At 42.7% G+C, this 26,989-nt stretch overlaps 1 protein-coding gene across 3 annotated transcripts in view; it reads left to right on the plus strand.

Moving 5' to 3' along the window:
• Positions 1 to 26,989, plus strand: part of LGR6 (leucine rich repeat containing G protein-coupled receptor 6) — a 147,107-nt gene that overhangs the window by 98,931 nt on the left and 21,187 nt on the right. For 2 of the 3 annotated variants that reach the window (XM_077335083.1, XM_077335085.1), the window contains exons 5-6: positions 1,469 to 1,684; positions 14,086 to 14,157. In XM_077335083.1, coding sequence (XP_077191198.1) covers positions 1,469 to 1,684; positions 14,086 to 14,157 — 288 coding nt within the window. The remainder of the gene's footprint in view (positions 1 to 1,468; positions 1,685 to 14,085; positions 14,158 to 26,989) is intronic. The other variant, XM_077335084.1, reaches the window with a different exon arrangement.

Below are 26,989 nucleotides of genomic sequence, written 5' to 3' on the forward strand. Positions count from 1 at the left end.
AATGGGATATTGGCAGTGGCCGACCATTGGCAAGTATTTAAATTACTGTTGTGCTAAGAGTTTTGTATGACATTTACCCCCACATAGGAATTGCAGGGCAAGAAGAAACAAAAACTACAAAGTAGCACAAATTGTGGTATGATCAGGAGCTAATGTTCCCCACTGACATTCTGTAAAGTGCTACTAGAGGAGTCTTCCTTAATTCCTTTTGGGTTGCAGCTATTAGTGCTATTTCAAGTCATTACTAAGCACCTATCTGCAAGGATCAGTTTTCCAAAGCCGTCCTCCATCTCAGTTACACTTAAATGGAGGCAGGGGTAGGGCAGACCTTGTGTGTCAACAGTCCAGCACCTAGTTTGCAACCAAAATGCAACTGCCAAAAGAAGAGGAAAAGAGATTATAGAACATTAAAGGAAGCTTCTTGCAAGGAGGTATCTATGGCAGTCTGGTTGTTCCCAGTGTGATGCCATTCTTCCCCATCTACTGAGCTCTGACTAGAAAGCTAAGAATGCCAGAGGTGCAGAGGTAGACAAAAGATATCACATTTGCACACCACAGAATCAATGTTTTGTTATCAATTACATTTATTTATCTCTTGTCTATCCATTATACTGGGAGATATAATATTTATTGTGGAAATTAATCTCAACCTTTAAGAATTTTCAGTGTTGATGAAGAACTCAAAAACATTATGCTTCAATATGCAGATGAATGATAGCTAAATAGCATCCCATCCAGTGCAATCCTAAACAGAGTCACTCCCTTCTAAATCCATTGGAGTGTGAGACAATCCTAACAGATGTGGGAATTAAGCTTGGTCCTACCACACACCCACCTTTCTCTTTGGGCTCTTCTGTCCCTAAGGGACTGAACAGTTCTGATGAACTGTCTTTGCTTTAATTATCATATTTTATAATCTTCTGCAAAACCTACCCCAAGGCTGTACATTTTTTTCTACCATGCTAAAAACCGAACCAAACTACTGCATTCTATTCTGCAAAGTATAAAGTTCATGAAGAGTCTCTTTTATTGTTCATTTTATTGTTTAATGGTGGCTGTAAAGCAATATGGTGTAGAGCCAGCTTGGTGCAGTGGTTAAGAGTGGCAGACTCTAATCTGGAGAACTGGATTTGATCCCCCACTTCTCCACATGCAGCCAGTTGGGAGACCTTGGGCCAGTCACAGTTCCCTCAGAGCTCTCTCAGCCTCACCTACTTCACAGGGTAGGTGGGGAGAGGAAAGATAGGTGGTTGTAAGGCACTTTGAGACTCCTTGCATAGTAAAAAGCGGGATACAAAAAAACATCTCTCTCTCGCTCTCTGAGCAGATTCTTGCTCTCTTGGTTCTTGTAACCAATTATTTCTTCTGAAAAAGTAGAAGGAGGAGAGCAGAATTTTTACATTAATGGTTCATTGTATACAAAACAATGCTGGGCTCAGGTCTGATTGGCTTTCTGTTTCTCCTACAGGCGACTGGATGCCAACTTGATTTCTGTGGTTCCAGATAAGAGTTTTGAGGGGCTACCCTCCCTACGTCACCTGTGGTTGGATGATAATGCCCTGACGGAGATCCCTGTCAAAGCACTTAACAGTCTCCCAGCGCTACAGGCCATGACTTTGGCACTCAACCAGATCTGGCACATTCCTGACTATGCCTTCCAGAACCTCACCAGCCTTGTGGTGCTGTAAGTGTTCTCATTTACATTTAAATTAAAGCTCTCTTTTAAAAAATAAAAAGAAGTCTTTTATTGTAACACAAAGTACAGACTAGAGAATTAAGAAGTCAATGCATCTCTCTGGGCCAACCTTTTTAAACCTTTTAACCAAACCCCCAAAATATTTGTCAGGTTTCTAGGAATCCTTGGAAGGGGGACATGCCCCTTCTAAGAAGAAGGTGTGAAAGTAAGATGCGGGAGCCAGACAATCAATTAATCAACCATTTACCATTTCCATTGTGGAGAAAGAAACTGGGTTGTAGAGCAGAAGGGGAAGTGGGGTCCCGTGATGTCTAGTGATGCCAGCCAATGTCCAAACTTTTGGCAAAGGCTGCATAATCCCTGGGGAGCTCTCATGTCACCCAGGGTTCCCCAGATCTCTGTTTGGAAATCCCTGCTCTGGACAGTGCCTCTTAAAATAAATTTCACCAGCCCAAATAGTAGCCAATCATATTTATCAAGAGGTGTTGTTTTAGGTGCATAATGTATTCTTGTCTGAGAACCCTAAAATATCTGCAGTATCCCCCTCCTCCAATACTTTATAGAGCTTTTAGAATTGTGCAGTTTAAATGTAAAACTGTATTCTACGTTATGTTGAACAGATTAAGCAAACTATATTGCTTACAGTAGTCATCCAGCTGGGACATATCTATTTCATAGGCAAGTAAGAAAAAGTAAACATTCTTCACTCAATAATTATATGGCTAACTAGTACCTTTGTAATGGCCTAGTTTGTAAATGGCATCTGTTGTGTGAGCCAGTGGTTTGTTGTGTTATTCATCTTTTGAAATAGAAGCTTATGTCCGTAAATTAGTTAGCAATTTATTGTTTGGTGTTGATCAGTAAGTTTCCATGTAATTACTGAGCTTCCTTATTGCCCTAGAACTATTGCCATACTTCAAAAGCTTCATTATGAGTTACATTTAAAGCAGCACCTTTGAGCCTGGAAATATGCATGCTTTTGGCCATGCTATTAAAACCATCACTGGTAAACTAAAATCAAGCAAAAACATACTACGTGTGTGGTGCTAGTAATACCATACACATTAAAAGAGTTTAATGTGGGGGCGAGGGCATTGCCTGAAAATGTTCTACGTTCATTGACAAGTGGAAGTTTATTGTTGCTATATTGGTAAATGCTTAGTAGTAAACATAGGGAGAAATACCTTTCTCAGGGACATTCACAAATAAGCTAAAATGCCATCATTCCTTGGGAGAACAGTGAGAGCTCATTGGTTAGAGAACAGACTGCTGGTTTTAGCTGGGGCAGGTCTGGATTCACATGCTGGGCCAGAATAAGCTATACACGTCTGGGTAGCAAGTCTCTACCTGTCTTACAATATTTTTAAGCAAGAAAGCGGAAACCCAAATGTGCTTCAATACCTCTTGGGGTCTTCTTCAGTGATTATAATATTTAAATACACTCATGTGATGTAATAATGGGAATTATAAGGTAGTCGGCAATATTAGCAAAGAAGCCCCAAGACTAATAAAATGCATATATCTCTTGGAGCCTCCCAACTAGAATATTTATTCTTCAAAGTGCCACCCTTATTGAAGCCCTCTTGCAGCCTGTATTAAGAGGTCAATGAAGCTCTATGGACCAGCCTTTTTAAACCTTTTAACCATGGAGGAACCTCTGACATGTTTTTTCACTCTCCTGGGAACCCCAGAAGGGGTGACATGCCCCTGCAAAGAAGAAGGTGTGGAAGTAAGATGCAGGAGCCAGCCAATCAATTAATCAACCATTTACCGTTTCCGTTGTGGAGAAAGAAATTGGGCTGTAGAGCAACAGGGGAAGTGGGGAATACTTTCAGGCTGGGGGAGGGCTTCAATAAGGGTGGCATTTTGAAGAATAAATATTCCAATTGGGCGGCTCCAAGAGATACATAATATTTTAAGCAGACAAAATTGAGTAACCTAATGGAAGAATGAGGCACAAATGGGATAAATAACAAAAGTGTTACTGTTGTAGGTACTTTTATATACTGGCTGTCCCACTTTATATGCATATATATCACTAGGACATTTCTTCCATGCTTAATGATCAGCAGACAACACTTTCTAAGGATCAGGGTTACAACTAGAACTGGCCGTGTTGATTTTATTCTTCTCACTTGTGGTTTTCAAGTGCCTTTGACTGTGGAAATTTGCTCATTAGAATGCTTAGTATAGCTGCTAATAAATAACTGGCCTGCGTGTGGGCCTTATGGAAGCACTGGCTGACCAATTTTCAGTGAGGAACTATAAAAGATGGACTTTTGCTCTGATCAAGCAGGATATTTTTTACATTCTTAAAAGTAATATAGCAGACATCCATATTTTGAAAAAAGTGCTCAAGCAAATGATGGCTCTACAATTATAGGCTTTCTTGGGCGGGGTTGATTACCCGGATACATTTTAATCTGGTTTAAGACCTGGATTTGGAACTGAAACTGGCTTGGCCACCCTAACAGACAACTTTTGCTGGAAGATCAGCAGGAGGAATGAAGTCCTGCTGATTCTTCTAGACTTTTCAGCAGCACTTGACCATAATGCATTCTGGAGAGGTTGGAAAAAATATGGTCCAAGGTAGTCCTGTTCTGTCTTGCTGAATGTCCCCAGAAGGTAGAGCTATTATGTAGGAGGCATTTATGTTGCAGAAGACCCCAAGGCTTTGTTCTGCCCCCATATCTACATGAAGCTGCACTGAGAAGTTGTCTGGAGAGACAGCTTGGTGTAGTGGTAAAGAGCAGCAGCTTCTAATCTGGCAAGCCAAGTTTGATTTCCTGCTCCTCCACATGCAGGCAGCTGGATGACCTTGGCTCGTCACAGCCCCATTAGAGCTGTACTCACAGAGAACTATTAGAGTTGTTCTGTTTGTGTCCATAGACACAACAGATTCTCGAAATATAAGCCATTCCAATATGTGGGGTGCTTTCCCTGAGAAATCTGTGCAAAACAGGTATGGGCAAGAGGACTGTGCATCATAAATGAGCTAAAAAACAGCCATGTGAAATCAGAAGGACAGCTTGTCACTGCCATAAACTTAAGTACTGGTATGATATAGGAGTTACTGAAACAACCACTTTGGGGAGGAGGGGCAAGGAACAGCTGTAGAGGGAGAGGATGTCATTTATAGCCTGATTAATACTTCAGGATACCTCTGATCAGCAGTTTCATAGCTAAGGACATGACCTTCCCAGGTGCAGCAATATGCTTTCCTGCTATGCACACCTTGGGCCTCTGGGAGCTAGATGGCTGATCATCCACTGATGGCGGAAAGAGCCAACATCAAAATATACAAGCTCCAATCTGGAACAAGTTAGGGGCATCAGTCTCTGCTAATAAATTATACACCCACTAAGGAATTGTATGTACCAGTTCCCATCCATTTCTCATTTAGGCTAGTTACAAGGGTCATGGAATACTTTCTAAACAAGAGAAAGTCTTGAAAGACCTACATTTTGTTAACAGGCACTGTCGAAAGCAGCCTTTCTTCATCTATTCTGTCTGACAGTTGATACACAGCAAGATTTTATTCATCCCCTGTTGAAGGGAGGATAGTTGTTTAGCGTCATTGTTTGGGAGCCTGGCTATAAGTTATTGAAATACCTAGGCTCTAACCTGCCATGGAAGGGACAGAACATCACTCCATAGTTTTGAGGATTCGTAGGCTTCTAACTTTGGGGAGGAATGTCATTTCCACAATCTAGAGATAAGGTTGTTTATTAAAAGAAACCTTTTTCCAGTCAATTCCTTATTCTGCATCTCTGTGCAAAGTAGGGTTTTGTTGTTTGTTTTACTTTTTCCAGTCAGTGTTAGTCATTGCTTTTAAAAGGAAAAATGAAGCAGTAGCTAGGACAAAATGTTGGAAAGTGAGTTATGATCACCTTCTTAATCTTATATTCTGACAGCGAATTTAGAATATCTTTGGGTAGTTAAATCCAGTGATTGGAACTGTGAACAGGCAAGACAGAACTTTCTACAAACTTTCTACAAGTTTGCACAAAAATGTGAAATCTAAGAAACCCACTAGGCAGTTTTAAAATCTGAGAATAGGAGCACTCGTAGCTTTAAGTAACAGATTCCCTCAGTGACTGTTGCTAGGCGACCACAGTAATCTGTGCTAGTCTCTGTCAGTAAAAGGCATGAGAAGGGAGCAGGGCCCTTTCCAGACCTATTTCCCCTTTGAAGGAGAACTCATTGCAGCCAGGCCTGGATCTAGGTTTGCCAGCTCCATGTTGTGTTGGAGCGCAGGGTTTGGGGAAGAGGGAGGCCTCACTGGGATATAATGCTTTAGAATCCATCCTCCAAAAAAGCCATTTTCTCCAGGGGCATAGAGCGCTGTTGTCTGGAGAACGGAATGGATGGAATTATACCCTGCTTAGGTATAATTTTCTTGTACCTAGCCGATGCCCCTCCAGCTCGACAGGCCACACTCCACCCCAAAGGTCAGTGAGGATCAACCTGATTGTACCAGCTATCTCAGGGAAGGACCCTCTATCTTCCTTGCCCTAGCCTCAGCCAAAGATCTGGCAGAAGGCTCAGTGGAACTGTGACATCTCTGTCAGGGTCCTCAGCTCACCCAGTAGCTCATTCCACCAGGTCGGGGCCCGGACCAAAAAGGCCCTGGCCTGGGTTGAGGCTAGGCAAACTTCCCTTGGCCCAAAGATCTCCAACAAATTCATACCCACAGGGTGAAGCGCCCTGTGGAGGGCATAAGGAGTTAGGCAGGAGTTAGGCAGGCCTTCAGATAAGTTGAGCCCAGACCGCAGATGGCCTTAAAGGTTAATAACAAAACCTTGAACTTGATCAGTGCTGCAACTGCCAACCAGTGCCGCTGCCTCAGCACCGGCTGGATATGGGCCCTCCATGAAGACCTTGTGAGGACCCTAGAAGCTGCATTCTATACCAGCTGCAATTTCCGGGTCAAGGACAAAGATAAGCCTGCGTAGAGCCAATGGAAAACAGAAAGGCAATTCTAAATGTGATTGGGTTTCTGAATAGATGGTGTGTGGTAAGATATGATCCTCCACTAGGCCCAAGGAAGACGGGATGTGCCAGTAGCCCTAGCAGAAGAAAGAAAAACAGCAACAACGCATAGGAAAGGAACATTGAGCAGAAAGCTGTTCTGCTTTATGTTTACAATAAAAATAGTTGTAGTTTAAAAGTCATGACGCCTCTAGCATTATTCTGGCAGATGGACAGCCATGCAAGAAGGGGGATCTACAGCTGCACAGATATGAGTCTTCCTGTGCTTTACTAAGTGTATGTAGTTTTGCTCAACACTATGATGACATGCGTCAGGACAGGAAAAATTCCCCACAGGGATGCCATTTTCAGCAGCATATTTGGACAGGCATAAGGTCAGTGTTGGCTCTTATTTGGTACAAGAAAATTCAGTCATTGCTATTCTAAAAGTTGTTTTCCTTTTGGAGTAAACATCCCAGTCTAGTATTTTAATATGTTATATTTTATAGAACGGCTCCATCCTGGTCGGCATTGACTTAGTGGAGGAAGTATGGTTATTAATTTCGGTAGACATCTGAATGACGTGACAGGTTTTCATGGAACAGTGTCCTCATTTTGTGTGTTTTTATCATTTCTGCTACTGCCATGTGCAGGCACAGGAGAAATGGCTGTGAACAGAGCTCAGCTTGGCAAGGGCTGGGGGACTAACTGTGATTCTACTTGTTAAAGTAATTTGTTTTACATGGATGAGAGGATGGAACAAGGGAAGGGGAGTTTCTCTCCTCAAATATTTACCGTCCCAACTTGTACTGTGAGTCAAATTCCTTTTGTTTATGCTTTCATGAAGCTGGTGGCAAAGACTGGATTCCATTTTCCATGAATTTCACCGCTTCAGACGCTTGTAAGATGTTGGGGGGGGGGGGCCTGAAACATTCATGGTTTGCTCCATTTCACAACAGAAGAAAACAACATTCCAAATGTCAGCCAAAACCAGCGAAAGTTTTACATCTTTCTGCCATGGCATGTCATGATTAAATTTGCATGAGGAGATGAAACTCCAACATTTCCCATCTAAATTAAGATGACCAGATTGTCCCACTTTTGGAGGGACATCTGGGGGTACTTGACAAATTGTACTTATGTTGAAATTAAAAAATATATATTACAATACTATTTTTGCATTCCATGTGTTCTATGAAACTTTTTGTTGCTCCATATAGACCAAATTTTTAATCAAGAACCCCCCCGGTCAATGGTGTCCCGCTTTACCAATGTTAAAATCTGGTCACCTTAATCTAAATGTTTTCCAGTTTGCAGATTTAGCATTTTCTCAGGTTATACTATGGTCAATTGTTCTTTCAAAATTTCCTTCATTTATCTAAAATTTAGAATGATGTAATTTGTTCTAATGAGTAGCATCCAACACAGCCAATCAGAATTTCAGATGAATGTGTTCCATTTACTTATTCTAACAATTTTAACTGACACAAACTCTATAATAAAAATTTTGGTACTATTGCTGTGTGTGAATGCGTGTAATACCTACAATACTTCTAGCAATGCAGAATGCTTAAGAAACATGTCCCTTTCAGTGGCTCACAAATAATAGAAATAATATGAGACAAAAATCAGATGGAGAAGGGAAGGGGGAATTTCTAAAGTTAGGATTTTGTATAATCTAATGGATATTTTGCTCTTCTGTAGTCTCTAGCCATAGAAAAATGGCTGAACCTGGAATAACCTTTAATTTCAAAGAAGTGCAAGATCATGTTTGGAGGAGTGAATGTTTTGAGCTGTAGGGCATGTCTAGACGTTGATTAAAAAAAAGAATTTTGTTAGCTCAAACCTAAAAGCAATATATCCTACCAAAATGGATCCATAAATTTTGGTTTGTCATGTTAATGAATAAAATTTCAATATTGGAACAAAATTATCCTTAAAAGACTTAAACACAGAACTTATTTACTCTGTGCTGGTCTGTCTTTGTTGAAGATTGGAACATGAACTTTACATTAGAATCTGTGAGGAAATATGTGTTGATTTGGGATGTAAGCAGTAGTTGGATTTGTTCGCATTTTATATTGTACTAGAAATTAAGCCCGCTGTAGCTGAAATACAGCGGGCGCTAGAGCAAGGGTAGTCAACCTGTGGTCCTCCAGATGTTCATGGACTACAATTCCCACGAGCCCCTGCTAGCAAACACTGGCAGGGGCTCATGGGAATTGTAGTCCATGGACATCTGGAGGACCGCAGGTTGACTACCCCTGCGCTAGAGCATAGGGAAGAATAAGGGAGGAAAGGAAGGTTGAAGAGGAAAGAAGTAGGAGTTTTTGCGAGTAGTCAGAAGTAGTTTATCATTGCCTGCTGCACAATACTAAACAGGGTGAGCTGAAGTGGCACTGTCCTATAAAAGATCCTCTACCAGTTTCCCCTTTATGGTGAAAGGATTCCTCTGCTCCCTTTTCCATTGGAACTATCCATTCTCTTCTGCTGATGTGCCTGTGGATCCCTGAAGGGAGTGGATGCATCTTAGGCTGGTGTATCAGCTGTGACTTTGAGGGACTCTGCTTTATGGTAATACTCTCAGGTTCACTGACATGCACAACCCTCCTCACCATATTAAGGTGTGCCTCCAAGAGGGGGTCTCCAGCTTTAGGTCAAAATATTAAGAGTATGAGAAGTCTCTTTGGTCATGATTTCCAGATCAGTAGCTGAGAACTGAGGCATGACTCCAGAATGGATGTGTTACACAGATGGAAATATGTAGCATTCCAGTGTTATGTCTGCTATATGCATTGTTCCTTTGCTTAATTCTGACCTGTCCTACTTGCTAATGAATCTAAGTCTGAAAAAGTGAATTAGAGTCATTCAGTTGCTTGCATAACTGTCTTCGACATTTCCCACATTTGCCAATATTTAGTGAGTCTAGTTATAATATATTTGGATTCTATATTGCCAAATCTGGCATCCAGCATTCAGAGGAACTCTGCAGGTGTTATCTTTGTGTTAAGGTCCAAGGTGATGTCAGGGCAGTCTGATCTGGAAATGCCCTATAAAATTTGATCGAGGAAACCATCTGGATTTGGAGTGTATTTCTTTTTTACAATGTGGAACAACTTTTTTTATGCTCTAGTCTCCCTATTTAGATCTTGAATGAAATTGATCTTCTTTGAGTGGATCCAAGTTTTCTCCCATGCAGCTGTCTCCCACTTTCCTTAGAAGGGTAGGCAGTAAAACATTTTCTGCAAAAAAAAAGAACGAAAAAAAAGTGTGTGAGAGAGAGCAAAATCTTTAAGTGCTGCTCAGAAACTTTCAAGAATGTCACAGCTTCTATTTAACTACCACACAGAGCCTGTTTACTCTCTTCCTCATAAATCCAAGCTGCCTTTACCATGGAACATTTGGCATTTGAAGTTGTGTGCTATCTGCCAAACCTCCAGTATTTGAGACCAGGTGGAATGGGATTTTTTAAAAAAAGAACAACTGACACTTGTTCAGACTAAGAACATATAACAGAAGTGCCATTGAAGTTGCCTGGAATCTCCCTGGAGGTTGCATTTAGGTAGTATAATTTCTTACGGAATTACATTTATTTATTTTTATTTATGTTTATAGTTTGCCTTTCTCACTGAGATTCAGGCTGGATTATGCAGTCAACAGGACAGGACATCCAATAAGCTATTTATTTATTAATCAATCAATCAATCAATCATATTTATTCAAGGCGTGAGCTTTTGTGTGCATGCACAGTTCCTCAGACAATGGAACAGGGATCATAACAGTACAGATATAAAGAGAATTTACTACTAATTTACTTTCTTCTTATATCTGAACTTTTATGATCCCTGTTCCATTGTTTGAGGAAGAGTGCATGCACATGAAAGCTCAAGCCTTAGATAAATCTTTCTTGGTCTTCAAGGTGCCCCTGGACTCCAATTTTGTTGTGTTACTTCAGACCAACATGGCTACCCACTTGAATCAATTATTTGGCATATGTAGTGTAGCTAGGAGATCTGAGGGATGGCTACACTATATATGGAGTGTAGTGGGATATTCTGAGATGGCTTGCCATTGCCTGTCTCTGCAATATGACTTCTAGTGTTCCTTGGAGGAACTCCATCCATATCCTTGGAAGTCTCCCATCCAAATACTAGCCAGGGTTGGCCCTGCTTAGCTTCAAAGATCTGGGTTTATCCAGGTCAAGATTTATTAGAAATGTGATAGGGGTAGGATTGCTTGTATTCCATTGCATGGAATATACTATCTATCACAGTTGACCACTTCTTTTTTCACATGGTACGAGTGATGAAGTGAGTGTCTCAGGTCTATATGGGATGTTCTCCAGAAGCAGCAAAAGAGGAAAAATGCTTCCCGCGCTTCCTCTTCTCTATGTTTACTGGACATGTCTGAAAGAGAAAAATGTCTATTTTCTCCACTTGCAAGTAACAAGAAGCATGGGGAGAGGGAATAACTCAAGCTTCTTGTCACAACGTTTTGGACGAGTACCTGAAAAGCTCATGCTGAGGCTCTGAAATGCATTTTAACAGATTTATAAACTGGGTCTTCACATTTTGAATGGCATGAATGGTGATGGCATCCTCACGTCAGCCATGAGGACACCACCATGTCTACTTTGGCCTCCAGATCCTAATGCTGCAGAAGACAAATAACAGTGGACATAATCACATTTATTGAATGAAAATTAGTGAATGAAATATTTGAAATCTCAAGAACTTTTCTACAGGAAGAGTAAGCAGTAAATCTCATGTTACCATTTTCATTCTCATAGTACACCCATAATTTAATCCTAAAATACTGGAGTATCTGAGAAGAATTTGTGGTCCTACACCCAAAGGGCAGGAAGGAGATGAGGAAAAAACACTGTACGTGCAAGAACTAGACAGAACCTTTTTGAAGTAAAATGGCAACAACTTTAATGGTTACGGCTGGACAGAGCCATTGGGCAACATATCCTGGCATTGGCTGACCTGCCTGCTGACCAAGGACCATGCCATGCCCAAACCTGCCTGCTGGGGGAAGAAGAAGAAGTTGATTCTTATATGCTGCTTTTCTCTACCTGCAGGAGTCTCAAAGTGGCTTAAATTCGCCTTCCCTTTCCTCTCCTCACAAAAGACACCCTGTGAGGTAGGTGAGGTTGAGAAAGCCCTGATATTACTGCTCAGTCAGAACAGCTTTATCAGTGCTGGTTGCATGTAGGGGAGTGCAGAATCAAACCTGGCTCACCAGATTAGAAGTCCGCACTCCTAACCACTACACCAAGCTGGCTGTCCCACGGATGCAGGATTCCTCATGGATACAGGACACTTGGTGGTTCCTTCTGTTACTTGACACTGAGGGTGCGTCAACAGCCCCCAGGTGGGCATGTCCCCTGTAAGCCCTCATCATAAAATCCCTTAAGTCTCTGAGGTACCACTCGACTGAAATCTAGCTCTTCTACAGGAGACCAACACATCTACCCTCTGAAACCTATCAACTATCCTATCCAATTCACATTCTGCACTGATTTTAAGGGGGTTCAGTAGCCTTTGCATGACCCAGGAAAAATGTTCACATAAACATTGGTTTCTTTCACACTTCCTGCAGCATGCCTGTAAAGAAGGACTATAGGGAGATGATGGGTGCCTAGTTAGAATAACCAGTGTAGTTTAGTGGCTCACCTGATAGGAGTGAATGTGGAACACCCAGGTTCAAATTGTTGTTTACCTCTGGAGCAAGGTGGTTGTGAGACTAGAATTGCTATCAATTCTTGTATTTTTGTATTTGGTGGTGGAAAGTGCTGTCAAGTTGCAGCTGACTTATGGCAACCACTTTTGTTTTTTGAGGTGAGAGATTTTCAGAATTAGTTTACCATTTCCTGCCTCTGCAATAGTAAAGTTGGATTTCCAAGGATTTCCAACACTGCATTTCGTTGGTGGCATCTCACCCAGGGTACTAACTTGGGCAGAGTCTGCACTTACTTTGTTTATACCGTTGTGGATCCTGCTGAATCCAGATCGATTTGAACTCAGGTCTTCCTCTTCCCCCCCCCTCCCTATTGAAACAGAGAAGTGTTCTGCACATGGTTAGGGAAGCTCAGAAGGGGAGGGGGGAGCCAAGTGCAGCAGGAGCCCCTTTCTTTTCTTGAACGAGGGGTGGGGTTGGATTGGAGACAGCTGAGGAAGGAGAAAGAAACCAAGCGGCAAATCTCTACTGAGAGAAGTTTAGGCTTCTAGGGTTTCTGCTGAGAAAAGGCAAGTTAGGGCTTCCCCTTTAAATCCTGGAAACTCGGAACTGATGCCCTGGCCAATCAGGGCTTCTCTACCACAGAGTTCAGGAACAGATTCGAAGCAGGCAGAACTCTGCATGCTTTCTCAATGCTTTCTCAATCCGTTTCTTCAAATATTGAGGGTTATATCCACTCTAGGATATTGCAGGATAAAGGTAAGGTCACTGAATCGACCTGGGATTGGAATAAAAGCTCTATGCAGACTACACCCTGGTCTGACTTTGCTTTGCTTCTGGGATCTGACAGGGCGAGGCTATCCTGGGACATCCAAGTCAAGGCAAATGATTATTCAGGAAATGTATATGCCAGCATTTCAGAGATGCTTCTCACAAAATAAAAACGACAACATAAGCGTAATCTGTGTTAAAATGAAAGCAGTTTCCATCAGGTATGACAGTATTCCAGCACTCATCATTGCTGGGCTCTAAGTTTCTGTGGAAAACTGGAGTCAGAAAAAAAAAGATTTATTAGGGGGAAGCACTAGAAACTGTAGAGGAAACAGAAGTTATAGGAATGATTTGGGATGAAATCTTTGAGGAAAGAGAATGCTGATTTGGAATACAATTTAATCCCATTTTGTCTTTATCTTCTCTTTCTTTTTTTCTGTATAGTAATAGGGCAGATCAAGCAGTGAACAGTGTAGAAGATTCCCCACAGAGAACTGTAGCATTCTGTTCTGCATAGCTATTGCCCCATAACATTTCCATAATCCACAATGCAGTGGAATGACAGATGGACTTGTTAGGGTATATGAATAACCGGCAGCCTGCAATTATATGAATTTATTTGGGAGTAAGGCTGATTGATCTTACTGGGACTTAACTTTCAAGTAGGCATGCATAGGTTTACAAACAATGGATCATAGAGTGCTTTGATCTCAAACAGAGTGTTGTAATTGGGACTACACCTTACAAAGCACAACAACTGGGTTCCATGAATTTCTAGTTATCCTGATTACATTTGGTTGGCTGATGCATGCATGCTGTCTTGGGAACTTCATGGACACTTATTTTGTTCGGGGCAGGTTGGCCTTTGCAGCATTCAGCTTGCAGTGCCTCCTAAGCTACCAAGCATGGTGGAAAATAGTTCATTGATATTCAGAATTTTGCTCTTTTACCCCCCTTCTCTGCAGACACCTGCATAATAACCAGATCCAGAGCCTGGGAATGCAAGGCTTTGAAGGACTCCACAACTTGGAAACTCTGTGAGTTATTTGCTTTTTCATTGTACCTACTCTAAATCACCCTCCTTGAAAGACTGGGGCAGTTATATAGTATATTTCTTCTACCTTATCGCTGCCTTATTTGGAATACTGTATATACTTCTGAATACTGTATATACTTTGAAAAGGGACAGTGCAGAGCTGGAAAAAACCAGAGGGCAACCAAGAGGATTGGGGGTTGGAGCAACTTCCCTATGAAGAAAGGCTGAAGAATCTGGGACTTTTCAGGTTTGAAAAAAGATGGCTAAGTAGGGACATGATAGAGATTTATAAAATTACTCATGGAGTGGAGAGAGCTGACAAAGATTTTTTTTCTTCATCTCCCAAAATACTAGAACTTGAGGGCATCCAATCAAGCTGATGAACAGTAGATTGGACAGTAGGTCCAATGAACAGTGGACAAAGGAAATACTTCTTTTCATAGAGAGTGATTAAAATGTGGAATTTGATGCTAGAGTTATGTAGTGCTGGCCACAAGAATAGACAGCCTTAAAAGGGGATTAAATGGTCCCCGCAGGCGCAGCCCGATGCCCTGCCGGTCCCCAGCCTAATAAAGGTTGGGGACCACTGTCATAGAGGATGTCTATCAGTGGTAAGTTCCTATGATGACTGAAGGGGACCTCTGAATCCCAGAGCCAGGAGACAACATCAGGGGAAGGTCTCAGCCTCTAGGCACTGTTTTTGGCCCTCCAGAAGAACTGTTTGGGAGACACAATGCTGGACCACATGGACTGGTCTGATCCAGCAGGGCATTTCTTACATTCACCTCTCTGCAACTGGGCCTAGAGAAGACTTTTTTCAGGGACCCATCTCAGAGAGCTAGTCCACATAATAGCTGAGCTAGGAAATAGTTGTACTAGCCTGTATGTCAAAACACCATCCCCTTTTGGATATTATTTAATCTCTGGAGGAATTAGGAAAACTAAACCATGAAAGTTCTCCAGACCAAAATGCATGTGAACTGCATCTTACACCCAGGTTATCATTTTATTATACAGACTTGGGAAAACAACTATATGGATGAGTGTGAGGGAATTTGAGCTGATGCCATGGAAGAACAATGGATCTTGTATATAGCTTGTGGGAGTGGTGATTACCCATTTACATCAAACTATATGCAGTGGAAAATAGGCACTGGTAAAAGCTTTGAGATGCCAGAAGTACGCAGCAGCTGTGGTGCAAAGTGAATCATGACGGTTCTAGAAGAAGTGTTTTTAGTCTGTCCTTTTCTCATTTGCCAGCACTTTTGCCGACAATAAAGCATGGAATGCAAAGAGTTGATTCAAGTATTACCAGAGATATCGTGGTGCTTTCATTGCTTTTCTGGAAACATCTCCATAAAGATTCCACAGGTGAAGAGCAGATTATGTTGCCCTTTTCCATTTAAAAATTGCACAGCCTTAATAAGGTTGAAAAGAGCCTCTTGTGGCTCAGAGTGGTAAGGCAGCAGACATGCTGTCTGAAGCTCTGTCCATGAGGCTAGGAGTTCAATCCCATCAGCCGGCTCAAGGTTGACTCAGCCTTCCATCCTTCAGAGATCAGTAAAATGAGTACCCAGCTTGCTGGGGGGTAAACGGTAATGACTGGGGAAGGCACTGGCAAACCACCCTGTTGTGAGTCTTCCATGAAAACGCTAGAGGGCGTCACCCCAAGGGTCAGACATGACCCAGTGCTTGCACAGGGGATACCTTTACCTTCACCTTAATAAGGTTGAAACAGCCATGAGAAAGGACTCTATGACTTGTCCTGTCCATGTAGTTTTTCTCTCTCCAACTGTTCCATTGTAGTACTGTGGCCTTGTAGCCTTTCCTGTCACTGAAACTGGACTTAAGGCAAAATTCCGCATCTCTACAAGTTAAATGCCACATCTCTGCACTCAGAAAAAAATAAATCTGCCTGGCTATGATGGAAATTATCTGCTTTGTATACAATGTCTTATAAAACATAAACAAACAATGAGATAAATCAGCATTCCAGAATGTCAGACCCAAAGATTCTTGCCTTTGGCTTCCAGAGACCTTTTCAGAGACCTCAATAAAATGTCCATGGCTATAACTGTAGAATCACATTTTCAGAAGAATAAGTGGGCACAAGAGAGAAGAGAACAGGAAGAAAGAGAGAAAGAGACTAACCCAGCATAAAAGTGTCACTCAGAGAGATAAAACTGCCACCCAGATGTGAAATTTGCCAAGAACACAATGTTTCTAGCTGTCCCTAGAGAATATGAGCCAGGGATTAGCAGGAGGATAACATCAAGGAATAAGAATTCAAGACAATACACATACAGCATTTTTTCAGGCTATTCACAGAGGTTCCTTTTTAGGTAGGGGAGGCAGTGAGGGATTTGTGAGGTGCCTCATAGATTACCGTTACTACTCTCCTCTCAGGGGAGGTTCAAGAGACCACAGTTTCAGCCTTGTATAGCAGGAAAGTTGGTAGTTGGCATGCACATGGTCCAAGATGTATTAGCACCTTCTTTGACAGGACAAGAGACTCAGGCATAAACGACAGTATATCTTTGGACCAGCCTTGTTGTAATGACCATGCAAAACAATTCCAGTGTTGTCCTCTCAGAATTACAGCGATGATTACAGCTGAGCTACAGTGAGCCTCCCTCCCCCATCGTTGCTCTTGTGCAATTAGTTGGCAAAGTATCTCCCCCTGTAGCAACCTCTGATCTTGCCACCAAAGCATCTCCTCCCATGGAAGATAACAGGAAGAAAGAGGGGAACCTCCGCGTTCTTTCTCTTTTGTGTGGTTTGGCATCTTTCCTCTGGAAATCATCATTAAGGAATCCAGCCTGTTCACCTAGAGATAGAAGACAATGCATGCAAAGAAGAAAATGCACCACCCCAAGGGCACAATGGTCACAAAGCGAAGCTTCATTCTAGCAAGTTGATTGATATGAGTTGGTTTTTGAAACTGCTTGCCAAGACTTCTACCGAAACTAACGTTAAATCACAAGAGTTCAAGCTATCATGTGAAACAACATGGAGCAATGACAGAATAGGCTCAGGAATGCACCAAAAGGAGACTCCAGGCTTACAGTACCAGATCGTGTGGACCGTGTGGACAGGAGGGTGGGAACATGGTGTCTCAGAATGGGTCGCTGGCAAAAGCAGGAGGCATGCTTAAAAATGCAAGAAAGGAGAAAATAGAGCAAAAGAAAAAAGCATAGTTTATAAGCTGATAAGAAAGGCAGACAGAAATAAAGTGTAGCAATTTATACATAGCATATGAAGAAAGCTTGCGTCCAGTGATACCTTTAAGACCAACAACGTTTTATTCTGGGTATAAGCTTTCGTGTGCACACTTGAATCTATGTACATAGCATATTTACCGTCCTCTTTGCGGAGACTCACAGTGGATTACAACAATCTAAGTTACATAAATTACATAGAACATAAAATATAACGTTCTTCTATGCAACAAGGACTGAATTACAGAGGTTGGACAGTTTGCATTCCTGAATGGCTGTCGCTTTCATTTTTCATCTGTATCTCTATTAAATCAAATCCATTATTTTAAGTTGCATATCTGATCCACAGCTAATCTGTATGATATGCTTTCGGCTAGAATTTGATTGTTCCTCAATGACCATTTATGCACTGGAGGTTTCATGCCGGGCTGCAGGCTGGAGTTTTAGTCATGGCAAGTTGCCCCACCTCTTCCTGCACTCACATGGGGGAGCATTTGGCCTGGTGCACCTCATCTGCCTCCGATTTGTGCTCCTGCATGGGAGCTGGGGCAGAGAGGCTCCCCGTGCATAAACGGTTAATGACAGACTGGAATGCCCGTGATGGCGGCGACAGGGCTTCGGGGAAAATCCCCAATTATGCACGACATCACCGCCATCCAATCCATGGCCCAACCCAGGCCTTCGGAAGACCCACATTAAGGAAACATGGATTCTTCCACGGGCCAGGATCCGCTGCAGGCACAGGCAAGGACTAGGTTGGGCTAGCCCTGTGCATAATCGGAGGAGCCGGGCTCCTCCCCTGACCTACGGTGTCCCTGCAGGGTCACCACTCTGTGTGTCCACCTATCAGGCAAGAAGGAGCATGCCTTCTTCCATCAAATAGCATCTTAACCCTAGAACTGCAGTTCTGTCTGATTTGTGGGAGCTCCAGAGCCTTATGGTTGCTCTCCTGAACTCTTCAAAAGAAAGCCAAAAGCCTCCAATAGACTATGGATTCTCTGTTTTTTCAGACTCTAATTGGAGGGAGTATTTTCCCTGAAACAAGACATGAGCTGTGAAGGACTATTGACTTTTAAGGAGACAGCACCCTCTTAAGGAAGATAACATAAAATAAAGGGTGTCATCAAATGAGAAGTCTCCATTAGAAAACAACATGCAAGCTTCCTTCTCTTTAGATCAGGGTTTCTCAACCAGGGTTTCAGTTGATGCAGAGGAAATGAGTAACAAGAGAGACTGGAGGCTGTTCTGTAAGGAAGCCTTTCTCCCACACTGCAGGAGGATTTGGTAAACTCCCAGATTGCACTCCTGCATCAAATATCTCAACATTTGAGAATAATTTTCTAAGTCAAAATTATGTGGTTTTATAGTAATCTAGGCAAGCATATTAGAAACACTACTGCCACATCATTTTAAAGCTTAGATTTAATAAAGAACATAAGACCCATGCTGGATCAGAGCAAAGGCTGTTCACTCAGTAGCTAACCTTTTGGAAGGACAGCTGTAACAGCCTCATCCTGCCTGTGCTGTCCAGTGAGTGACTTAAAGAGTCACACTACCTCTGCTACTGGAGGGATTAGCTCGCTGTCCTAATTAGCAGACACTGATAGCCAGTCCTCCTCAATGAATTTGCCCACTTCCCTTATTAAAGCTTTCAGATATTTCATTGAGCTCCACTGCCATCCTAAGACCTACTTCTTGGTCTATTGCTTCCAGCTCAAATCTCATCAGAGTATATGTGAACACGTGATTATTTGCCCCAATATACATCACTTTACACTTGCTCTCATTTGCTGTTTTAATGTCCATTCCCACAGTTTGAGGAGATCCTTTTGGAGCGCTTTGCAATCTGCTTTTGTGTTAGCCGCTCTAAATAATTTGGCATCATCAGCAAAGCTAGCCACCTCACCACCCACTGCTGGCACCAGGTCATTTATGAATAGGTGGAAAAGCACCAGTCCCAGTCAGAACCCTGAGAGACCCCACTGCTTACGTCCCTCCACTGCAAGAACTGACCATATAGTCCTACTCTCTGCTTCCTATTTTTTAACCAATTCCCAATCCATGAGAGAGCTTGTCCTCATCCCATGATTCTGAAGTTTGCTAAGGAGAAGTTGGTAAAGGATTTTTCTGATGCTTTCTGGAAATCCAAATAAACTAAGTCTACCAGCTCATTCCTGTGCACATCTTTATTGACATGCAAACTTACAATTGTCAATTGTCTTTGTGGTAGTATTGTTTTAACATGCACTTTTATGTATTTTTATTCATTCTAAATCAGAAAATTTTCTTCCCTCCCACTCATAAAATCTCCTGTGTTTCCATGTTAGGCTTTGGGCGCAGACTTTTTCCTGATTTTTTCCCCTTAACATCTCTGTTTCAAAGAAAGGTGATTATTTTGGGCTAGGCATGCACACCTGGTGACAGAGGGGAGAATGATGTTTGTTCCATTGTAAATTCATACAGTAAATACTCCACATGTGCTGAGTTCCATGTGATTCCAGGGGTTCCCTCAGCCTCAGGGGCAACCTCTTGAGAAATGTCCCTGCAATGGAAAGGGAAATGAAGCAAATGTCCCTTCAGTGAGTTTCATTCTCGTGGTTTCTTACTATCCAAGCCCATCTCCGTCGAGTCCCGAGTCAGCTAACAAGAACAGGAGATTCTTTGAACCCTTTGGTGACTGACAAGTTGGTGGGCCAAAAGGTACTTTGGATGGAAAAGAGATCAGGGAAGACAAATTTAACTTTCAATTATACTCAATCCTTTGGCAGAAGCTAGTCAGGCAGAATACAGAATGCCTTAGCAATATATCCAACACAAGTACAAATGTTGATATTATCAGCACAATAAATTTTTTTCCATCTCAGTGGCCATATGTTCTATAATCAGAAGGTCCTAAATATACATTTTCAAGTGACCTGAAAGTCCCTAGACTGATTTTCAGATTCACCAACAAGAACTAAGCCAAGATTGTAGTTGTTACAACAATAAATAATCTACCTGATAATGAATTAGAAAAGAGATCTTGATTCTTTCTCACCCATCTTGTCCCAATCTTCTTTTTCCTTCTGGCTGAGTGAGTGAGTAGCTTGTTCACACTTTTTGATGCATGGAATCACTTGCTTTTCTGAATTTCCCCACCCGGAAGCTCTGCATAATTCCCCTTTGTTTATTTCCAGCATTTGTTCTGTTTAGGCTTTCTGAATATTCCTTTACACCTTAAGGTTTATGGTAGTGCTTCATCACTGTGTCAAAAGAGCCTTAGTGCTGTTTGCTCATAGGTCATTGCTCTAGCTGGTGGGCTAAGCTTATTGGATTTGGGGGAGCATATCAGAGTATTCCCTGGAAATTTTGCTTCAGCCAGGAGAAATCTGAGACAGCTCCTTGATCCAAAGGGAGCACCATGCTTACAGTGGAGGAAACTGAGAAATGTATATTCTGATAATTGCATAGGGTATATACTCCATAATGTGTAAATCACCCCTTAAAGGTGAGAGGCTGTGGGAAATGGTAGCTTTTCTACATTGAGCATCTGCAACCAGTTTGTGAAGATGGGTTCCTGTTCAAGGAGGAGGATCCCCCTTCCCATGTATACATGTCTAGAGTAAACATATGTCTAACTCATAGTTGTATGGGACATTAGCACTGCTTTATCTGCAACTATAGGATTCATGAATTAATTCCAAATGTTAACAAGAGTAGTTGTGACAAATGAATAGGAACCTTGGAATATAAAAGCATCATTTTAATACCAGAGCACAAGTTAAAACCCTCCGTGTTGTTATGCCCATTCTCCTTCTGAGCACTGTTGATTGGACATGATCAGGTTACTCACTGAAGCTGCAGTTCATTAGACCTTCCTCTAGCTATGTCCTGGACCAGAGGATGCCAACCACTGGATTCGTTCAATTTTATAGTTTATGCCTTTGAGATAGCTGCAAAGTGAGGCTATGTTGTTTGGCAACTGATACAGTTTGACAGATGTTCATGGAATGTAGTGGTTGGTTTTGATTAAGTTCTAAGGTATAAAAAGAATTAACTGCTGTTTGAGTTTCATACATGGATTATGTCCATGTTTCAATGACAAATGCAGGCAGCCTGCTCAGTTTTAAAGGCCACATTAGACAGTATTGTCGAGTTGGACAGGTTCAGAACACTTGCATATTATATGTCACCATAAACTGAGAGACTTCTGAGGAATTTGCTGGAAGTCACCCAAATCTATCTTACTTCTGAGAAGCTAGAATTAATGGGAAAACATGTGATATATTTTATTTTATTTATTTATTTTCATCAGGTTTATGGGTTTATTAAGCTTATTATCATCTGGTCCAGTTCTAGCATTAAAGTCCCACCCACCCCCCACATAGGAAGGCCTATTTATTTATTAGTAGCACCTATAGCCCTCTTAACTCCTTGATAGGACCCAAGGCAGATTACATAAAAACCCATAAAATCCCCAAATTATTAAAAAACCATGTGGTCCAGATGGAAGAAAACAAAGAGAAAAGGCCTTCTACCCCTTCCACACCCATCCACAAAGGGTTCACTAGTTGATGTAGCAGAACCTGGGAGGTGGGCAACGCTCTTACACAACCGAGCCTCAACAAAGACCTGGCAGAAGAGCTCCATTTTAAAGGCCCTGCAGAACTTTGACAGCTCCGTCAGGGCCCTCAGCTCTCCTGGGAGCTCATTCCACTGGGTTGAGGCCAGGTGTACCTCTCTAGGTTTCCAAAAGGACAACTAGATGTCCTAGAATAAAGCTAACACTTTTAAAATGTAGTTGAATGAGGACTATGCATGGCTGACTAAAAACTTTCTCAAGGGCGTTGAAAATCTCTTCATCTAAAGAGTGGCAGAGGCAAGCGAGAAGTAGTGCTGAATCCAGCTACTGGTTGTCACATGAAAAAGTGGCCAACAGCAGCCAAGAGGTATTCACCCCCAGCAGGGAGGAGGGCAGCAAGGGAGTGTCTAGCAGTAAGTTAGCCTACGGCTTTTTAGCAGCTAGGAACACCAACCAGTGCCAGTACAGGAATGGGGGAAAATAGGAGGCTGTCCAAGGAAGTGAGTGAAAAGATATCTGGTCATATGATGGTTGGCCATGTCATGAGGGTGCAACAGCCAATGGCAGTATGGCTGTGATGGAAAAGAGCCAGCAGCCAGCAAACGATTGGGCAGCTAGTGAGTAAACTGGTGTACAGTCAGGCAGTGGTGGGGCCTTCTTTCCTTCAAAGACAGATGAGGGATACAAGAGTAGAAGCTACATGAAGGTAGGGGAAACAGATCCTCTGCTTTTGCTTTTGCCCCAAGAGAGAAAACAGATGTCTCTATCTGGGCCATATAGTGATAAAGGCAGCTTGTTGGAGATCAAGAGTGGGCAGTCCAAGGATTTTGGAATCCTAGCAGCTGCCAAAGGATGCCAAAGTCTAATGCTAGCCTTGCTTCAAGTGCTTTAAGGTGCTGCATAATAACCTCTTTCATAAGCATGTAGTGGCTATGTCTGCACTGGAGCTTCCATTGTCTTTGGTGTATAGTTGATTTCCTTAGTATAGTTTGAAGTCAGTTGCTACCTAGAATGTTGCATTGGTGTGAAGTATACAGTCTGCATTGTAAAGCAAAGTATTTACAACTCCATGGTTCCCCCACAGTTATTTGTATTATTTATTTGTTATGTATAAGTTATTCATAGTCTGGGCAAGTCAAGGTAGGGAGCCATCTTCTGCACTAAATTAAGTTGGTAAAAAGAAGAATTGTTGGAGGCTTTCATGGCCAGAGTCAACTGGCTGTTGTGGGTTTTCCAGGTTATGTGGCCACGGTATGGTAGTTCTAGACTCTGACATTTCATCAGTAACTGTAGCTGGCATCATCAGAGGTAGGGCATGGCAAGATGGGAATCTCTCCATGCCAAAGTATGGAGGCAAACAGCAGATTTGTATCCACCTTTACTATGCACAGTTTTGTTTTTTTTGCTCACATGATGCACTTCTGACGGGAATAAAAGAGATCTCCATTCCTACTTATGTCTGATGAAGAGAGCTTTGATTCTCAAAAATCTTGTTGGTATCCTTTATGTAGTGTTTTGCATGCACAGTACATTAAAGCACACATCCAACAGGTGTTAATATAATCAATCACAATTAGATTTGAGTCCAGTAGCACATGGGGGACCAACAAGATTTTCAAGAATCAAAGCTCCTTTAGGCTTACATCCATAGATTCAGCTCAGATTGAAACCATATGGAATTCAGGCACTTCCTATGCTATAGAACAGGCTTCTGAGAAGAGATGCATTTTGCATAATGATCACTGCAAAAAAAAAAAAACCCAGACATGTCACAATAACAATTGATGGTGAAGAGATTGAATGTGTTCAAGAATGATTTTTTCTTGGATCACAAATTGATGTGAATGGCGATTGCAGTCTGGAAATAAAACGTCAAATTGCTCTGGATCACTCAGCAATGACAAGCTTGAACTGAACATGGAAAAGCAAGCCCAACTACCGAATGTAGATTAGTTAGATCTGTCATATTTCCAGTAGCCACTTAGGGCTGCAAAAGTTGGATGATGAAAAAATGGGACAAGAGAGGAATCAATTTACTGGCTGTTGGGAGAAGGCTCCTGTGGGTTCCATGGACAGCAAAAGTCACAAACAAGAAAATACTACAGCACCCAAAGTCTGATATATCAGTGGTAGGCAAAGTGATCCAACTCAATAGAGAAAGCAATTATGCTAGGCCTGTTCAACAAAGAGCGTGGTGGTTGGACGTGATCAAGATGGACACTGGCCAGAATATTGCACGGCTGAGGAAGGTGGTATGGGGTTGTGACAATAGCTGTGCCATGGGATCGCCAAGACTCAGACACGACTGAATGGCTGACTACAACAACAGAGGAAGAAGCCTTAGTGGAAGGGGAATGGCCTGTGGACAGAGTAGGCAGCTGAGGTTTGATCCTCCGTATGCTAACATCCTCTCTGGAATAGTGTGGGCTAATTCCAAGATGGTTTCCAATATATCCTTAAGCCAGCGGTTCTCAAACGCCATAATGTTGTGACCCAGGAGCGGCGCACACATGCTCGTGGGGGCAGGCGCATGCAAAGGCACAACAATCTCAAGGTGGTGTGGAGATGGCGGCAGCCAGGGGGGGAGCCAGGCACCCATGTCGGGCCCTCGGGAGGTGGGCAGGCACCAGCAGGAGCCCCCGCAAGAGGACTCGGGCGGCGGCAGCTCATCCTCGGGCACACTCACCATCAACAACCAGAGCCTGCTGGTGCACTTTGACAACAGCCTTCTCAGCTTCGGCAGCCTCGTGCTGCCCCAGCCCCCCAGTGCTTCTGCAGAGCCCTCCGTGCCTCTCTCCGCAAGGGGCAGCCAGTCTCGCTCTGCTGCTGCTACCTATTCGTGCCAGGAGCTCTGCTGCACAGAGACCTTCTCCCGCAAGCAGCTGCTGGGGCTGCACCACCTGTTGTCCGTCCATTACTGTCCAATGCCACCACCCACCTCTGCTTTCCACCTTGCCCCCAAAGCCAAATATTTGGCCTGCTCTCTGCCAGTAGTGTGTTTGCTTCCCAAATGGAAGGAAAGGTTGGAGGCAAAACACAGGCAAAACACAGTCACAGCCTCAACGTTGATGGGGTTAATTTCCTCCACTATTATGAATGAGTGAACAAAAAAATATATACACTTATGGGGGGAAGCTTTATTCAGGATGTTGCATTGAATGTTTTTGATACTTCTCATCATATAATCTGGATAAATGATAACACCTTTATTTTACCTTATCAAGGAGCTTTCAAAAAATGTGGCACCTGATTCTGAAGTACAACTTGCCAGGTCTGCATTGTCTTGCACAGCCAGCAGTATTCCTGGAAATGCCAAATGATCCATTTTACACTGTGGGCATTTTGAGATGGCAAGATGAGGATGGGGAATAGGCCTGGGCACTTGCCTTTGTTTACAGCCTCAGGCAAGCTGGTCTGCAATGGTAAACTGAAGGAAAGAGAGGACTTTCCATCACAGTCATTGCAGCTCTCAGTATGCCAACTCCTTTTGTGAAGTTTCCAGGGAAATTGTAGCCAGTTTTATGAGATTCACTTGCTAAAGTAATTGTGGACCAAATACTTTTATGTCCACACTCCACCACCATTGCCCACAATTATAACCCAGATTGTTGTACTTCTTGCATGTTGCACCCTCCCATAAGGTTTGCACTGCAGAACCACTGGCATGTATCAGCTGCTTGCCCCAAAAAGTTCTGCCTGGCTCCTGGTAGCAGGCAAAATTATTTGTAGCTTGGGTAAAGATTACCCACCAATGCCGAAATAATTCCCTATCAAAAAGTTTGGAAGACCTGCATGACTTTCCCCCTGCAGATTGGACAGGACTGTCGCTGAGTTACAGTGACAGCTGAATTACTGGAAGGCACTTGGAACAGGATGAAAATAACCAAAGCAGTTCCAGCCCCGTTCTTATTGCATCTCAAGTTTATTAGCTGCAAATTTGTGGCATTTTGTGGAAGAATTTATGGTTACATATAATTTTTTTTCTTGGCTTCCTAGGCAAAACCACTAATAGCCCTTAAGAGGTAGTAAATTGAGCAGAGGCTATCTGTTCCCTCCTCTGCCTCCCGCCCCTGAAGAGTTATTAATAGCTGCTGTCTGTGTGTCATTGGTTCAAATCGCCCTGGCAGCTCAAGCTGGCAATCATGGTTTTGCTGCTGTCAGTTTACTTTTATACTCCTAAATAAACACTGATAGAGGGGTTCTAAAAATGGACACAGAGAAACTATCCAGCACAATAACCAGTTGGCTTCTTGCATCTCCAGGAGGATTTACAAGAGGCTCCTATTTTAAAGTGGGACTGGCTGTAAAACCTGAGCTGGTAATTCTGAAGGTGGTTAAGTAGCTGTTTTATGGTCACGCCTCATTCCCTATTACCCTGACAGGAAGACTGGGCTGCAGAAAGCCCTTTAACATGAATAACACCTCCTTTCCCCATTAAAGTGTCCCTGAGGGGCTTCCACAGGCTGATGGCATTGCCACTGTGGCTGCCAATTAAGCAGAGCAGCCATGGGGCTTCCACAAGGCCCTTTCCTCATCATACTCCCTGCTCCATCCCACTGTAGGGGGGAGGCAGTAAAAAGCAGGGTTTCTTTCTAAAATGACATATTACTCTGCAGGGACTAAAGAACCCCCGAGTTTTCCAGTGGCATGCAGGGTGTGTGTGTGAGGGGTGGCTACAGCTGCAGACTGGGGCAGGGGAACTGGCCATGGTGCGGATGGGCATAGGTCATCCTTTGCAACTTTGCTACTGTCTTTCTAAACACACTGTAGTAAAGCTGATTTATGAAAGGTCCATGTATGTACTACAGCGCTATACAGAATCAGGGGGACGGGGACTGATTTTCACAATAGTATCCAAGTTAGACATACTCTCTTCTCTCTGTACTGTCTTCCCTGTTTGCTTGTGCCTCCAATATCTTCTCTCATTTTGCAAGCTGAATCATGGGTGCGTTCAGTGAAAGGTCATTCCTCCAGTATTAGATGCTTTATTTCTTTCTCCCTCCCTCCCTCCTTCTCTCCCTCAAGGGTATCGTTATGATTTTCCTGAGGACTCA

This window comes from Paroedura picta, chromosome 4, assembly GCF_049243985.1.
Source record: "Paroedura picta isolate Pp20150507F chromosome 4, Ppicta_v3.0, whole genome shotgun sequence".
Classification (NCBI taxonomy): domain Eukaryota; kingdom Metazoa; phylum Chordata; class Lepidosauria; order Squamata; family Gekkonidae; genus Paroedura; species Paroedura picta.